The 18,204-nt window shown below is 46.2% G+C and overlaps 1 protein-coding gene across 1 annotated transcript in view; it reads right to left on the bottom strand.

Moving 5' to 3' along the window:
• The window catches only part of LOC143963138 (nuclear receptor ROR-alpha), a 676,682-nt gene that overhangs the window by 240,813 nt on the left and 417,665 nt on the right, over positions 1–18,204 (bottom strand). Inside the window, exon 2 of the mRNA XM_077472703.1 lies at positions 14,293–14,322. Coding sequence (XP_077328829.1) covers positions 14,293–14,322 — 30 coding nt within the window. The remainder of the gene's footprint in view (positions 1–14,292; positions 14,323–18,204) is intronic.

The following is an 18,204-nucleotide window of genomic DNA, read 5'->3' as shown; positions in this document are numbered from 1 at the left end:
GGATCTCTCCTTGCTCCTCATCAGCTGGGATCTCCAACCCCACTAGACCTTCAGTCCTCTCTGAAACCGGCACTGAGAGGAATGAAGGTATAGAATTAGGTGTGTCACAGCCAAGTACTTGTGGGCAATCTGCTAGCAGTACACTGACGTCCGATTGTAGCAGGCAAATTTACCTGGCCCAGCTTCTGGACCGTCGAAAAAAGTTTAATCCCAGTCATCCACATGCCCAGCGGTTGAAAGCTAGCTTGGCTAAATTGCTAGCACTTCAACTGCTGCCTTTTCAGTAGGTAGACTCGGCCCCCTTCCGTGAGTTTGTGCAATGTGTGGTTCCTCAGTGGCAGGTTCCCAAACGCCACTTTTTCTCACGGAAGGCGATTCCGTCTCTATACCGGCACGTGGAAGGCAATGTCTATGCCTCGCTGGACAGGGCGGTCAGCGGTAATGTGCATATTACTGCTGACTCATGGTCCAGCAGGCATGGACAGGGACGTTACCTATCTTTCACGGCCCATTGGGTCACTCTTCTGGCAGCTGGGAAGGATGCAGGACAAGGTGCAGTAGTGTTGGAGGTTGTTCTGCCACCACGCCTCCAAAATGCTACTACTGGTTGTGACACACCTCTCTCCTCCACCCTTTCCTCTTCTTCTTCCTCCATGGCCTCTTCCAGTGCTTTGTCCTCGGAACCATTAGGCGTAGGCGTTCAAGGGGCTACGCAATTACGCAGGCAAAAAGAAGCCATGGCATGCTTACACTGGTTTGTTTGGGGGATAGGAGCCACACTGGGGCAGATATTTTGTCAGCTCTGCAGGGACAGGCTGAGAGGTGGTTGACGCCACGTCAGCTAAAGCCAGGAATGGTGGTTTGCGACAATGGCACCAACCTCCTCTCTGCCCTCCGACAGGGACAACTGACCCATGTGCCCTGTGTGGCTCACGTCCTTAACCTGGTGGTGCAGCGGTTCTTGGGTAGGTACCCGGGCTTACAGGATGTCCTGAGGCAAGCCAGGAAAGTCTGTGTGCATTTCCACCGATCATATAATGCCAGTGCTCGGCTGGCTGAGCCCCAAAAGGAGTTGAACCTGCCCAAGAACAGCCTTATATGTGACATGCCCACCAGGTGGAACTCAACGTTGGCCGTGCTGCAGTGGCTGAACACGCAGCAGAGGGCCATCAATGAGTACCTGTGCAACTACGGCACCAGGACAGGGTCAGGGGGACTAGGGTTGTTTTCACCACGCCAGTGGGGCATGATCAGGGATGCATGCACTGTCCTGTCACCATTTGAGGAGGCCACGAGGATGGTGAGCAGTGACAGTGCATGCATCAGTGACACTGTACCTCTTGTCCACCTGTTAGAGCATACGCTGTGTGGAATAATGGACAGGGGACTTGAGGCAGAACAGAGGCAGGAAGAGGAGGACTGCCTTGCCTCTCAAGGCCCCCTTTATCCAGACAGTGTTCCTGCCGTCCCACCCATCACACAGGAAGAAAAGGAGGAGGAAGAGGAGGATTTTGTCAGCATGAAGGTGGAGCCTGGCACTCAGCAGCAGTCTTTTAGGGATGATTTACAGACCCAAGAAACCCGTGGACTTGTACGTGGCTGGGAGGAGGTGGCTTCGGATCATGCTGTCCTTAGTGACCCAGAGGACTCCGGACCGAATGCCTCAGCTAACCTACACTGCATGGCCTCCCTGATCCTGCAAAGCCTGCAGAAGGATCCTCATAATCTTTGGATCAAGGAGAGGGACCATTACTGGCTTCCCACTCTCCTTGATCCACGGTACAAGGGTAAGGTTGCGGACCTTATCTTGCCGTCGCAGAGGGAGCAGAGGATGAGACATCCCCGGGAGGCCTTGCAGAAAGGTCTATTCAACGCATTCCCAGAGACTGGGAGGTTACAAACTCCTGGTCCTGGACAACGTGTTGCTGAGGCTTCGGTCAGTCACAGAAGGAGCAGTGGAGAAGGTGGCCGTCTGACCAATGCGTTCAGACAATTTTTTAGTCCTCAGCCCCAAGGTATGGGTTCCAGCAACCATCGCCTGTGTCTGATTTACATGGTGCAGGAATACCTAGGGGCAAGGTCAGACTTGGACACCTTTCCCACCGAAAATCCTCTGGCTTACTGGGTCTTGAGGATAGATCACTGTCCAGAGCTTGCACAGTATACAATTGAGCTACTGGCCTGTCCTGCATCCAGCGTTCTTTCGGAACGCACATTCAGTGCTGCTGGAGGCTTTGTAACCGATCAAGGATGGGGGGGGAAGGATGGGGGGGGAAACCCGAAGAGAGGGGGGGGAGGGGAAGGCAGGCATCGACAAACGGGGGGGCAAGCAAGGCCATGATCCCCACATGACCCTCAGGCGGCATCCCCGGAAGTCCATGGGAGCCAGATTTTGTCAAACTTCCACGGACAACCCCTATTATGGTATGTTAGTTTATATAATGGGAGGGCAGTGTCGACGGCTCGTTCCCACTGGGCTACACTTGGGGGAGTTTTATGGCATTTTTATTAATATTTTTTTTTTACTAGTAATGGCGGCGATTAGCGATTTTTATTGTGACTGCGACATTATGGTGGACACGTCAGACAATTTTGACACATTTTTGGGACCATTGGCATTAATACATTAGCATAAACACTGATTGTCTTTCCCTATAACAGGGAACAGACGATCAGTGACAGCCTCACTAGGAAGCACGAGGAGAGGTTTGTTTACACTTACCTCTCCTTGTTCTTCAGCTCTGTGACCCAATCGTGGGACACGGGCGGCGATCAGGTCCGTGGGTCTCGGGATCTCGCGACCCATGGCTGGGCACTTAAAGGGAACGTACAAGTACGTGATTGTGTCCAGCCGTGCCATTCTGCCAACGTATATCAGCATGAGGCGGTCCCTAATTGGTTAACCGTCATTACAATCAGTGCTCCCGAAAAAACAACCGTTTTAAAAAAAAAATGTGCCATTGATCGATGTCCCCTGGTGCAGGAGCCGGGTCCCCAAACCATTTTTAGGACAATATTTTGCATATTAGCCATTAAAATTAGCACTTTTGATTTCGAACGTTCGAGTCCCATAGACTTTAATGGGGTCCTAAAATTCGTACAAATTTTCGGTCCGTTCGAAAGTTCTGGTGCAAACCGAACTGGGGGGTGTTCGGCTCATCCCTAGTATAAATGTTGCTAAAATAACAGTAGAGGTTTTTCCATAGAGACTGTTGTACTTTGTATCAAAGTGAATCTAAAGCAAAAATAATATTTTTTTTTAGGGGTAGGTAACTCTCTTTTGCCAGCACTCGACTGCTTCCCCATCAGCAGAACAGCGTAGTGAAGTCAGTGAGACACTAATGCATTCTAATTTCAGAGTTCCCGCTACACCGCACCTGCACTGGGGGGGGGGGGGGGTGCTCCCACACATTGTAAAAGATGGGAAACATTGTTTGGATCTCTAACATTGCTGAAGCTGCGATCGTCAGCTTTTGTGATGGGGAAGAGATTGGGTGCAGTTTTGCTAGGGGTGGCAGTCCCTGTTTCCTGGAGGAGGACGACTGTCATTGGCCACTGCTAAAGCCAATCACAGTCCTGCTAGCCCCTTCCACCATCTGGAGGAAATGACTCGCTTGCAAGTAGATGTGTCTCATCTCTGCTTCCTTTCATCACTCTGCATATCACGCAAATCATAGATGAGAAGAGGGTACAGCGGTGGGGAAAATGAGAGGTGGGATAGATGAGCAGGAGGGTACAGCTGTGGGGCAGATATGCAGGGAGGTACAGCGGTGGAAGAAATGAGAAGGGGGTTCAGCAGTGGGATAGAAGAGCAGGGGGGTTCAGTGTTGGGGCAGATAAGCAGGGGATTCAGTGTTGGGGCAGATGAGTAGGGGGGTTCAGTGTTGGGGCAGATAAGCAGGGGGTTCAGTGTTGGGGCAGATAAGCAGGGGGGTTCAATGTTGGGGCAGATGAGCAGGGGGGTTCCAGTGTTGGGCCAGATGAGCAGGGGGGTTCAGTGTTGGGCCAGATGAGCAGGGGGGTTCAGTGTTGGGCCAGATGAGCAAGGGGGTTCAGTGTTGGGCCAGATGAGAAGGGGGTTCAGTGGTGGGAGACAGTGGGGCAGATGTGAAAGGAGGTGTATTGATGGGACAGCTGAGCAGGAGGTTACAGTGGTGGGGCAGGAGAGCAGGGGGAACACAGGTGAGGCAGAAGAGCAGGGGGGTACAGAGGTGAGACAGATGTGCAGGAGCTACATTGGTGGGGCAGATGAGAAAGCAGGTTACAGTGATGGGGCAGATGAGCAGATGGGTTCAGTGTTAGGAGAGATGAGAAGGTGATTCAGTAGTGAAACAGAAGAGCATGGGTATACGGCAGTGGAGCAGATGTGCTGGGAGGTACAGTGGTGGAACACATGAGCAGGGGGTTACAGTGGTAAGGGAGAAGAGCGGAGGGTACAGTGGTGGGACAGATGTGCAGGAGATACAGTGGTGGGCAGATGAGAAAGGGGGTCACAGTGGTAGGCCAGATTAGCAGATAAATTCAGTGTTAGGACAGATGAGAAGATGGTTCAGCGGTAAGACAGAAGGGTATGGGGGCACAGCCGTAGAGGCATGTAAAGTGGTGGGGCAGATGAGAAAGAGGGAACATTGGTGGGACAGATGAGCAGGAGGTTACAGTGGTGGGACAGAAGAGCAGGATGGTACAGTGGTGGGACAGAAGAGCAGGGGGGTACAGAGGTGAGGCCGATGTGCAGGGGGTTACAGTGGTGGGGCAGATGAGCAGGGTGGTAGAGTGGTGGGGCAGATGTACAGGGGGTTACAGTGGTGGGGCAGATAAGCAAGGGGTTACAGTGGTGGGGCAGATGAGCGGGGGGTTATAGTGGTGGGGCAGATGAGTAGGGGTTTACATTGGTGTGGCAAATAAGCAGGGGGTTACAGTGGTGAGGCAGATGAGCAGGGGGGTACAGTGGTGGGACAGATGTGCGAGGGTTACAGTGGTGAAACAGATTTGCAGGGGGGACAGTTATCTGAGGTGTGAAGGTGCATGAATTCGGGCTGATCTGAGGTGTGAGAGTGCATGATGATAATTTCACTAAAGTAGTTTATAGCATTTACTTTATAAAAAAATATTTTTGTGATTGAGAGTGTGAAGTTGACATTTTTTTGTTATAATTTCAATTTTCAATTTCTTTGAAAACATTTTTCGGCACACTGTGCTCAAAAGGTTGCCTACCCCTGGAGTAGATCATTAATAAACCTCCTGTCTCTTTTTGCGCCATCTGTGCCCTAGTGGGGAGATATCTTTTAAAGCGGGGTCCCACCCTAAAGTGGAACTTCTGCTGATCGGAACCCTCCCCCCCTCCGGTGTCACAATTGGCACCTTTCAGGGGGGAGGGGGGTGGAGATACCTGTCAAAGACAGGTATTTACACCCACTTCCGGGCATAGACTCCCGTGGGAGTCTATACCTCTTCCTGTCCTGCGCGCTGTCTGCTGGGACACACACGGGTCCCAGAGACAGCGCGGACAATTCCTATTGTGCTGCGCGACTCGCGCATGCGCAGTAGGGAACCGGGAAGTGAAGCCGATTCGCTTCACTTCCTGATTCCCTCACCTAGAATGGTGGCGGCAGCAGCCGAGAGCCGAGTGATCGATCGGCCTCGGCTGCCGGCATCGCTGGAACCCGGGACAGGTGAGTGTCCATTTATTAAAAGTCAGCAGCTGTAGTATTTATAGCTGCTGGCTTTTAATATTTTTTTTGTAGGTGGAATCCCTCTTTAACTTCCTGTCCTGCAGACACATCTGGAAGTGAGATAATATCTAATATCTAAAGCAAGGGCAACCCCCTCTTAGCCCATGTACACACGGTCGGAGAATCTGTCGGAATGAGTCTTATTGGACCGTGTCGTCAGATAATCCGACTGTGTGTGGTATGCATCGGACTGATTCCGTCCGAATCTCCATCCGACCCAATGTTCCAACATGTTGGAAATATTTCCCGACCAACTGGGCCGGACGGACCTAATCCGATCATGTGTAGAGCATTTTGATCGGACCAAGTGCCACGCATGCTCAGATCAAATTCCTACATCAAAGCTATTGGCTACTAGCCTGAATGTAGTCCCATCGTAACGAAATTACGTCATCACGTTCTGAAAGATCGGATTTTTCGCCAACTTGGCCCGACCGTGTGTATGCAACAGTTTCGGACACAATCCGTCGGACTAAATCCGACTGGCAAAATCCGACGGATTTGGTTGGCAAAATCTCCGACCGTGTGTACGTGGGCTTAGACAGTTGGCACAAGCGTCCTGGAACATTTCCTCTCTATTTCTCTTTCAGTGACAAGTCAAAACCTTGGATTTTCCTTTCGGTCCCAACAATAGTCATTAGGACAAAAAGAGATGGTGGATCGTCCAAGCATGGACACAGACAACAATTAAACCTTACCTCACTCTATCTGAAACACAAAAAAAGAAGTAAAGGGTAAAGTTCCATACACACGATATGAATATCAGACAAATGATTGTCCGTTTTTTAATTTTGAATGCTTGTCTCATATAGAAAACCAATAGGTTACTAAAGTTACGAAAATCCTTGTACATCAGAATACAAATCTGGATTTTTTTCATACAAATACCATACGAATTACACGAAGATAATCAATTTTGGTATTGTAGGAGAAAAACTTTCATGCTTGTCCCTTCAGATATTTTCTCATGACCTGTCGTGATTGGCTCTTGAAGCTTACTAATGATTATCGGACAAACGTTCCAAAAGCAGTATTTTTTGTCTGATTTTCTCATCATGTGTACTAGGCTTAACACTTATGGACAGTGACAGCTGGAAGGCAAGGTGGAACTAAAGGCAATGGACAGTGATAATAAATGGATCATGGAAACAGACTGTGCCTTTTATTCATATTCATCATTTCTGAGTAGGGATGAGCTTAGTGTTCGAGTCGAACATACGTTCGACACGAACATCGGCTGTTCGCCCGTTCGGCGAATTCTGAACGTTATGGGCCGTTCGCGCCAAATTCGTGTGGCGCTCACGGCCCACAGTGCACTGCGTCATCGCAGTACATTGCTGGCTCATGATTGGCCAAGCATGCACTGTGACCCCGCATGCTTGACCAATCACAGCGCCAGCAGCGAGGAGACCCATGATTGGACACAGGCAGGATGCCTGTGGCCAATCATAGCTCAGGCTGTGTAGTACACGCCCCACACTATATAAGGCCGCCAGCGCGGCGGCCTTGTGTAGTGTGTTGGCGTCTGAGTCAGTTAGTGGGTGTTCTGTGTACCTTCAACACAGTATACACCGATCGTTATCGGCCGATTTACGATCTTGCTGTTGTGTAGTGGTTGTTGTCTGCGTGCCCTGACCGCAGTATACACCGCTATATTCACCTCACCTATATAGCTAGTGATCTATCTTTTATAATAGAGCTTGCAGTCAGTAGTGTTAGGAGCTTGTGCGTGCTGTCTGCGTGCTCTGTACCCAGTACACACCGCTATATCCACCTACATAGCTCTTCTCTATTTGAGCCCACTTGCCATCTGCAGGAGTTATTGGAAGTTGTGTGTGCCTCCAGCACAGCACAGTATACATCTGTATATACCCCTTTATCTCTGGTGTTCTATAATAAAGGCATCTGCAGGAGTTAGTGGGTGTTTTGTGCCTCCAGCACAATATACACCTGTATCTACCCTTTATTGCTGTTCTCTAATAGAGCCATCTGCAGGGCTTAGTGGGTGTTGTGTGACTCCATTACAGTATACCCCTTTATCTCTGGTGTTCTATACTAAAGGCATCTGCAGGAGTTAGTGGGTGTTGTGTGCCTCCAGCACAATATACACTACCCAACTGCTGTTTTACCCAACTCCCTTCAGGCCATTACCATGTCTGGAAGGCCAGCAAGGAGAGGCAGACAGGCACTAGCCGATAAAAGAGGGCAAGCAGGCTCTGTGTCTAGAGACAACAGTGCTGGTCGTGGGCGCGGTGCATTGTCATCAGCACGTGGCCATGGGACACACTTGTTCTTCTTTTTGGCAGCTGGACATGTTGAACCGCAACATGCCAACGACTTGGTAGAGTGGATGACCAAGCCCTCTTCATCCTCCTCATCCTCTCTCACCCAGTCTCAGGGTACTAGCAAAGCAGCTGCCAACGCATCGTGACTCCTTCCCTAGACCCACCACGTCCTCCTGAGGAGTCTCCAGAACTTTTTGAGCACAGTGTTGGGTACATGCTCCAGGAGGATGCCCAGTGTTTTGTAGGCTCTGATGATGACACTCAGCTAGAGGAAGGCAGTAGCGTGAATGCAGAGAGAGGGGATGCCCAAGAAGGACAGCAATCTGGTAGTCATGTTCCACAAGCTGCAGCATATTGCCAGGTTTGCTACAGCGATGAAGAGGGAGGGGATGATGAGGGCACTGACTCCACGTGGGTGCCTGGTAGGAGAGAAGAGGAGGAGGAGGAGGAGGAGGCACATGTCCAACGAGGCAGGATGCCCTCCGGGGGCCAGTTTAGGGGCAGCACACTGACTGAATCACACCGCAGAGCTCCGCCTGTCCAGGGCGCTGCCTCTGCGCGTTATTCTAAAAATTCTTTGGTGTGGGCCTTTTTTGAGACGAGTGCATCAGATCGCACCGCTGCTATTTGCAACATATGTCTCAAGCGTATCTCGCGTGGCCAAAACATCAGCTCATTGGCAAACGTACCTTAAAGACCCACACCAAAGAACAAAGCGGACCTCTCCTTGCTCCTCATCAGCTGGCATCTCCAACCCCACTAGACCTTCAGTCCTCTCTGAAACCTGCTCTGAGAGGAATGAAGGTGTAGAATTAGGTGTGTCACAGCCAAGTACTTCCGGGCACTCTGCTAGCAGTACACCCACGTCCGATTATAGCAGGCAAATGTCCCTGCCCCAGCTGCTGGACCGGCGAAAGAAGTTCACTCCCAGCCATCCGCATGCCCAGCAGTTGAATGCTAGCTTGGTTAAATTGCTAGCACTTCAACTGCTGCCTTTTCAGTTGGTAGACTCGGCCCCCTTCCGTGAGTTTGTACAATGTGCGGTTCCTCAGTGGCAGGTCTCCAAACGCCACTTTTTCTCACGGAAGGCGATTCCGGCTCGCTACCGGCATGTGGAAGGCAATGTCCTTGCCTCGCTGGAAAGGGCGGTCAGCGGTAAGGTGCATATTACTGCTGACTCATGGTCCAGCAGGCATGGACAGGGACGTTACCTGTCTTTCACGGCCCATTGGGTCACTCTTCTGGCAGCTGGGAAGGATGCAGGACAAGGTGCAGTAGTGTTGGAGGTTGTTCCGCCACCACGCCTCCAAAATGCTACTATTGGTTGTGACACACCTCTCTCCTCCACCCCCTCCTCTTCTTCTTCCTCCGTGGCCTCTTCCAGTGCTCCGTCCTCAGAACCAGCGGTGCTCCGTAGGCGTTCCAGGGGCTACGCAAGTACGCAGGCAGAACGAAGCCATGCCGTGCTTGCGCTGGTTTGTTTGGGGGACAGGAGCCACACTGGGGTGGATGTTTTGTCAGCTCTGCAAGGGCAGGCCGAGAGGTGGTTGACGCCATGCCAGCTTAAGCCAGGAATGGTGGTTTGCGACAATGGCACCAACCTCCTCTCCGCCCTCCGACAGGGACAACTGACCCATGTGCCCTGTGTAGCTCACGTCCTTAACCTGGTGGTGCAGCGGTTCTTGGGCAGGTACCCCGGCTTACAGGATGTCCTGAAGCAGGCCAGGAAAGTTTGTGTGCATTTCCGCCGATCATTTAATGCCTGTGCTCGGCTGGCTGAGCTCCAAAAGGAGTTGAACCTGCCCAAGAACCGCCTTATATGTGACATGCCCACCAGGTGGAACTCAACGTTGGCCATGCTGCAGCGGCTGCACACGCAGCAGAGGGCCATCAATGAGTACCTGTGCGACTACGGCACCAGGACAGGGTCAGGGGAGCTCGGTTTTTTCTCACCACGCCAGTGGGGCATGATCAGGGATGCATGCACTGTCCTGTCACCGTTTGAGGAGGCCACAAGGATGGTGAGCAGTGACAGTGCATGCATCAGTGACACTGTACCTCTTGTCCACCTCTTGGAGCATACGCTGCGTGGAATAATGTACAGGGCACTTGAGGCAGAACAGAGGCAGGAAGAGGAGGACTTCCTTGCCTCTCAAGGCCCCCTTTATCCAGACAGTGTTCCTGCTGTGCCACCCATCACACAGCAAGAGGATGAGGAGGAGGAAGAGGAGGAGGAGGATGATTGTGTCAGCATGGAGGTGGAGGCTGGCACTCAGCATCAGCAGCAGCAGTGTTGTAGGGATGATTTAAAGTCCCAAGAAACACGTGGACTTGTACGTGGCTGGGAGGAGGTAGCTGCGGATCATGTTGCCCTTAGTGACCCAGAGGACTCCGGACCGAATTCCTCAGCTAACCTATGCTGCATGGCCTCCCTGATCCTGCAAAGCCTGCGGAAGGATCCTCGTATTCTTCGGATCAAGGAGAGGGACCATTACTGGCTGGCCACTCTCCTTGATCCACGGTACAAGGGTAAGGTTGCCGACCTTATCTTGCCATCGCAGAGGGAGCAGAGGATGAGACATCTCCGGGAGGCCTTGCAGAAAGGTCTGTGCAACGCGTTCCCAGAGACTGGGAGGTTACAAACTCCTGGTCCTGGACAACGTGTTGCTGAGGCATCGGTCAGAAGGAGCGGTGGAGAAGGTGGCCGTCTGACTGATGCTTTCAGACAATTTTTTAGTCCGCAGCCCCAAGGTATGATCGGTTCCAGCAACCATCGCCAGCGTCTGATTTACATGGTGCAGGAATACCTAGGGGCAAGGTCAGACTTGGACACCTTTCCCACTGAAAATCCTATGGCTTACTGGGTCTTGAGGATGGATCACTGGCCAGAGCTTGCACAGTATGCATTTGAGCTACTGGCCTGTCCTGCATCCAGCGTTCTTTCGGAACGCACCTTCAGTGCTGCTGGTGGCTTTGTTACCGATCACAGGGTTCGCCTGTCCACCGAATTAGTTGATCGACTGACCTTCATCAAGATGAATCAGTCTTGGATCACCCACAGCTACCAAGCACCTGAAGCTGATGTAACCGAATAATTTTTTTTTGAAATATCACATCCCTTCAAGACTGCCTATGCTGATGCTGAGTGACTGTCCTGTTATATTGATTGTCTATCCTCTTCCTCCTCCGCTGATATGTTGGAAGAACATTTCTGGTTCTGGGTGATGCCATCAGCCCAATTTTTCTGCCCCTGTTTAACAGGGGCATTTAATTACAATTTTTGATGCAATGCTTTGCAGCAGGGCTAATTCCTGCAATAAAAATAGAGTATATGGGAGAGGTTGCAGTGTGGTGGCACCAGCACCAGTGCCTAAGGCCCAATTTTTCTGCCCCTGTTTAACAGGGGCGTTTAAGTACAATTTTTGATGCAATGCTTTGCAGCAGGGCTAATTCCTGCAATAAAACTAGAGTATATGGGAGAGGTTGCAGTGTCGTGGCACCAGCACCAGTGCCTAAGGCCCAATTTTTCTGCCCCTGTTTAACAGGGACATGTAATTACAATTCTTGATATAATATTTCACAGGAGAGCCCGTTCCTGTGCCCACCCAGAGTAACTGTGAGGACTTATAGTGTTGTGGCACCAGCACCACAACCACCAAAGGTAAATTTTTCTACCACTGTTCAACAATGACATGTAATTACAATTCTTGATATAATCGTTCACAGCAGGGCGCTCCAGCGCCCACTAAGAGTCACTTTGAGGGCTTACAATGTTGTGGCAAAACCAACACCTTGTTCCGCCATTTCTGCAGAGCATATAGGGCAGGCCCCTACTTTCAAACATCCAACTTACAAACATCTCCTACTTGCAAACGGAAGGAGACAACAGCAAGTGAGAGGAAAAAAGATGTACGACAAAACAAATTATACATGGGGTGATAACCCTTCCTTATGTTTTCCAAAAAGATTAAAAATAGTTTTTTTGACTGGAGCTACACTTTAAAAATGTTCCAGTTGAAAATTACAAACAGATTCAACTTAACACAACAAACCTACACAGTCCCTGTCTTGTTTGCACCGCCTGTATACTGCTGTTCTGAGTATATAGGGCCTGGGGGCCACACGCATTTCATAGTTACATAGTTACATAGTTAGTAAGGTTGAATAAAGACACTGGTCCATCCAGTTCAACCTGAGTGAGTTTCTACAATTGTCCCCATCCCTGTATGTTGCACACTCATGTCATTCCCTACCCTCAAGGAGCCCACATTCCAAGGTCCCCATTCATAGACTAGGGCCAATTTTGGATAGAAGCCAATTAACCTACCTGCATGTCTTTGGAATGTGGGAGGAAACCGGAGTACCCGGAGGAAACCCACGCAGGCACAGGGAGAACATGCAAACTCCAGGCAGGTAGTGTCGTAGTTGGGATTTGAACCAGCGACCCTTCTTACTGCTAGGTGAGAGTGCTAACCACTACACCACTGTGCTGTCATTTCCTTTTTTTAATATGGGTACGGGGTTTCCCTTAATATGCGTACAAGACCCAAAGGGGCTGGTAATGGGCAGGGAGGGCTACCCATGCCATTTTTCTCAATGATTTTCAACCATATTGCAGGAACCAGATATAACATGAAAACCGCAAGCAGTTTTAAATGATGTTATTTCCGTTTAATGTCATTTTGTGCAGGGACTGTTCTAAACACGGGAAACACGTGGCACTTCACAGGCATACTACAGACACCCCCCAGGCACCATATTTAAAGGAATATTTCACTTTTTTTTTCACTTTAATCGTCATTAAAATCAGTGCTCCCCCCAAAACTACCATTTTTAAAAACATTTTAGGCATTGACCCATGTCCCCTGGGGCAGGAGCCAGGTCCCCAAACCCTTTTTAGGACAGTATCTTGCATATTAGCCGTTAAAATTAGCACTTTTAATTTCGAACGTTCGAGTCCCATAGACTTCAATGGGGTTCTAAAGTTCGTATGAATTTGGGGTCCATTCGAAAGTTCTGGTGTGAACCGAACCGGGGGGTGTTCGGCTCATCCCTATTTCTGAGTAAAGTGTATGTTAAGGCAAAATAAATCTCTGCAATACATGCACATTTCTTCTTGTCTTCTTGTTTTATCTCTTTAAAAATGTTGCAAATAACTGTCAAAAACTGCAGATTAAGGATGGCCCCGATGTTCGAATTGAATGTAAGTTCGACATGAACATCGGGTTCATCCCTAATCAGATTGTGGTCTGTGCTGGGGGGGGGGGAGGGCACGCCAATTTTTTCCTTGATTTTTCATCTATATTGCTGGTAGCAGGCAATACATTACAGCTGCGAGCAAGTTTAAATTACATTTGTTCCTTTAGAAATTTGATTTTGCTGCGGCACTGTTCTACACACCACACAGATATGTGCCACTGTACAGGCTGACTAAGGGGACCCCCCCCCCCCCGGGCACGATATTTAAAGGAATATTTCATTTTTATTGTTTCACTTTAAGCATCATTAATTTTTTTTGCATTGATACATGTTCCCTAGGGCAGTATCCGGGTCTCCATACACTTTTTATGGAAATAACTTGCATATAAGCCTTTAAAATGAGCACATTTTTCATGTTCGTGTCCCATAGACTTTAATAGAGGTCAAACTTTTTGCCTGCATACATGTTCTGGTGCGAACTGGAGGGCGTTTGGCTCATCCCTACTGCTTATGTGCCAAAAATATAGCATGCTCCTATCTCCCTCTTTCCTGTGAAAACAGGGTGTATTTTAAACTGAATTCCAAAGCAAGTGGTGTCAGCCCTGCCTACTTCATTCCTGATGGAATGCAAAGAACACAGACTTTGCCTCGTCTCCTCTCCATTACTCATCTTTATAAGCCCTCCTTGTACACAGGCAGAGAGCATGGGAAGTTATTGTCTCATTAGATTTCTAGCAAAATCAACAGGTATTTTTTGAACTTATTGATCACAAACAACAAAACACTTTCAATAACATATTTAGCAGACCAAAATGGAGCGCATATAAGAATATCATTGTTAGGATAACTATATGAAACTGATAGTTGAAGATATTTTTATAGACTAATAGATGTTAAACTACAGAGACCAAAACAAAGTCAATTCCCATTGCCAAGCTGAACTCCAGTCAAACTGATATAACCCACAGTTGGCATACACTTAAGTAAACTATTTTTTAAAACCATAACAGTTGTGTACAGCCACCCATCCACCTAGAGTTGTGCCTTCATCCCATGAGTTTGCCATTGCTACTTACATGTGTGTGTCTTCTTGGTTATGGACAGACCTAGGAGTAAAGAAATGGAAAAGTTTATTAAAAAAAACCTCTAAAGTGTTCAAACTTATTAAACTTGACTGTTGTGCAATGTACCATTATAAGTCTTTCTGAAAGATGCTTGGAAGCCAGATACATTTAAATGACTTAAAGTAGATGTAAGCCTTCTCCTATACCCAATGAAGTGAACAGTCTCAGATGATACACAGAGATGAAACAGATCTTCCTACGCTGCCTTTCCCTTTCTATATTCTTTAGAAAGTACATATCATAATACAAATTTTTGTTTCTCATTCAGCAGTAGGTGGGGAGCCTGGGCTTACACTGTGTGAGAGCTGATTGGAGGAAAGATACACCCCCCCCTTCCACATAGGCAGGGGGACAAAGAAACCTGCAGAGATGTGCTCTGAATAGACAAGCTCTCTGCTTAACTTCCTATAAGTTCCCTCCCCATACAAATCTGCAGCTGCTTTTATCTCCTGTGTCGGAGAGCTTGTCAGAAGTTATCATGCTGATAACAATGAAACGGAGCAGCAGAAAGACACGGCACATAGAGCTTTGGAGAAAGATAAGTAAACACTACAGATATATGTGCCCAGTTCAAATTTTATGAATGGGGTTTACAACCACTTTAATGCAGAAGTCTAGTTTAAAAAGATCCATTGTTCAGAACATGTAAAAATAAGCTTTTATTGCAATACTAACATTTAATCCAAAGCTGCCAGCTGCAGTTATTGTTTTCTACCACTAGATGTCCCCAGTCTTTTGAACTGAATGATGACCAAACTCATCCAACTCATTTCTGACTGTCATGGGCCCATCCCCTGGGCTAACAGTGCTGCAGCACAGAACATCACTCATATTAATATAATTTTGTGTTTCAGTAAACATCCACAGAGAGAAGGAAGCCCCTTGACATTATTATTATTATTATACAGGATTTATATAGCGCTGACAGTTTACGCATCGCTTTACAACGTTGGGGTAGACATTACAATACAATACAATACAATTTAAGACAAAGGGAATCAGAGGGCCCTGCTCGTTAGAGCTTACAATCTAGGAGGGAGGGTCAAGTTATACAAAAGGATAATAGCTGTGGGGGATGAGCTAATGGAGACAATAGTGAAGTTGTTAGATGTAGGCAGGATAGGCTTCTCTGAAGTGGAAAGTTTTCAGGGATCGCCTAAAAGTGGATAAATTTGGAGACAGTCTGACAGATTGGGGTAGTGAGTTCCAGAGGATGGGCGAGGCTCGGGAGAATTCCTGTAGGCGGATATGGCGGACATCACTAGATTGTCCAAAAGACTTTTGGTTGGGAGGGCCCCTGGGAGGGCACATGTCTGCTAAACAGGTTTTATCTTCTAACTGGTCAAAATACTATTACAACTCTGTACAGTATATTGTACAAGTCTTCATAATGGCGTTCAGTCAAAATGCTTGCATACAACTGTAAAAAAATAAAAAACAGTGAAAGGGTTTATGTTTACAAACCAAAATCTTGGCTGTAAAACAGAAAGCGAGATCCTGGTAGGTGTGCATGTGGTGCCTATCTGTCCCAGGTCAATGACTCATCAAGTACTACGGACAGAGACAGCCAGACACCTAGTATTTTCAGGAGGAGGATACCATTGTTTTTTTCAGGATGTTTCCTACACTATCACTAATATTTCTATTGATTTATGTACATACCTAAGGAACCTACTAAAATATTCAACATACAATTGGCATACAGGATTTACTTATCTTAGCTTTTTAACAGATATTACGAGTACTTTAACCACTTGCTTACTGGGCACCTAAACCCCCCTCCAATTTTCTGATTTTAGCACTCTCACTCTAGTATAGAAAAAGAAAAAAGAATAGCAGAACAGAATGAATATAACCATCTTCAGAAATTCAAATTTTCGAATAGAATATATTTGAATTTGACTAGAAAAGAATAGAATAGAATAGAAACAAATAGAACAGAAAATAAAATAGAATAGAATGAAAAGAATAGAATAAACAAATAGAAAAAGAATATAATTAAAAAAACAATAGAATAGAAAGAATATAACCATTTCTCAAAATTCAAATAGAATCAATTTGAATTTGAATAGAATAGAAAAGAATAGATCAGATTAGATTAGAATAGGAAGATGGTTATATTCACTCTATTCAGTTGTTTTTTCTATACTATTGTGTTATTTTCTATTCTATTCTTTTGTATTCTATTCATATTTGAATTTTGGGAAATGGTTAAATTCTTTCTATTCAATTCTATTCTGTTATTTTTTTTCTATTTGTTTATTCTATTCTACTGTTTTATATTCTATTATTTTTTTTCTATTCTATTTGTTTCTATTCTATTCTATTATTTTCTATTAAAATTCAAATGGTTATAGTATTTCTATTCTATTGTTTTTTTTTAATTCAATTCTTTTCTATTCAAATTTCAGAAGATGGTTATAATCTGTCTATTTTTTCTATTCTATTCTTTTCTTTTCCTTTCTATTTTATGCTATTCTATTCCATTCTATTCTGTTCTTTTATTTTATATCCAATTTTGTTCTGTTTTACTATAGTCTATTCTATTCTTTTATTTTCTGTTATATTATTTTCTATTCTATCATATTTTTTCTATTTTATTCCTTTATTTTCTATTATATTTTATTCTCTTTGGGAATTGGAAAACTTTTCAAATTCAAAAACTTTTCGAATTTAAAAACTTTTCGAATTCGAAAACTATTCGAAATTGATTTGAAAACTTTTAGAATCGATTCGAATAAACAAAACAAATTCTGAAAATTAATTAAACGGATTAAACAAATGTAACTGAACTAATTTATGTAAATAATGAATATAAACAAATTTCTCTGCACATGTCTAGCAGAATCCAGGTATACCACGTCCACCACCACCTCTCTGTCCAAGATTTTACTTACCTCTTCATAAAAAGAAATAAGATTTGTTTCATAACTTCTGTCTTTCATAAACCCTGTCTGTTGCTTAAAATATTTCTTTTTTACAGCAAGAACTCTATGTGGTCTTTTATTAAACTCTCCAGTATCTTCCCAACTATAGAAGTTACACTAATGCTGTGTACACACAACCAGACTTTTCGATGCACTAGGTCAGACGGAACAAATCTGCCAGACAATTCAATCGTGTGGGGGCTTCATCGGACCTTTGCTGTCCAAAAATCAGATGGACTTTAGATTTTAAACATGTTTCAAATCTTTCCGGCGGACTCGAGTCCAGTCGAAAAAACAGTTTGTCTGTATGCTAGTCCGACGGACGAAAACCGACGCTAGGGTAGCTATTGGCTACTGGCTATGAACTTCCTTATTCTAGTCCGGTTGTACATCATCACGTTCAAATCCGTTGGACTTTGGTGTGCTTGTGTGCAGCCAAGTCCGTTCATTCAAAAAGTCAGTCGGAACTCCATCCTTGATTTCCTTTTTACATATTCTGTTATATTCCTTGTAACATTTAAGCAATGATAGTGTTCCTTCATTTTTATATTTTTTAAAGGCTCTTTTCTTATTATTTATAGCTTTTTATATTTGGCTGTGAGCAACACAGGTTTTATTTCTTAGCCTTATTGCCCATGGGAATATACTTCGCAGTGAGTTCAACTACAGTCTTTTTGAAGAATTCCCATTTCTGTTCTGTGTTCACCAATGCCAATATCCCCCCCCCCCCCCCCCCCGCAGTCTAAGTTATGGAGAGCAGCCCTCATCCTTGGAAAATTTTCTCTCTTAAAGTTAAGTATTTTTAACTTTCCCGTATGTGTTTTCTTTCTTACAGCTAACATCAAATGAAATCATGTTATGGTCACTGCTACCCAGATTCTTTATATGAACATTAGTAATAAGCTCTGCATGGTTTGAGATTACCAGTTAATGTAAA

The sequence above is a fragment of the Lithobates pipiens genome, unplaced genomic scaffold, assembly GCF_037356315.1.
Source record: "Lithobates pipiens isolate NorthernLeopardFrog02 unplaced genomic scaffold, aLitPip1_a1.2 Scaffold_8, whole genome shotgun sequence".
Classification (NCBI taxonomy): Eukaryota; Metazoa; Chordata; class Amphibia; order Anura; family Ranidae; genus Lithobates; species Lithobates pipiens.
Note: the sequence above shows the minus strand (reverse complement) of the source record. Positions and strands in the feature narration are given on the sequence as shown.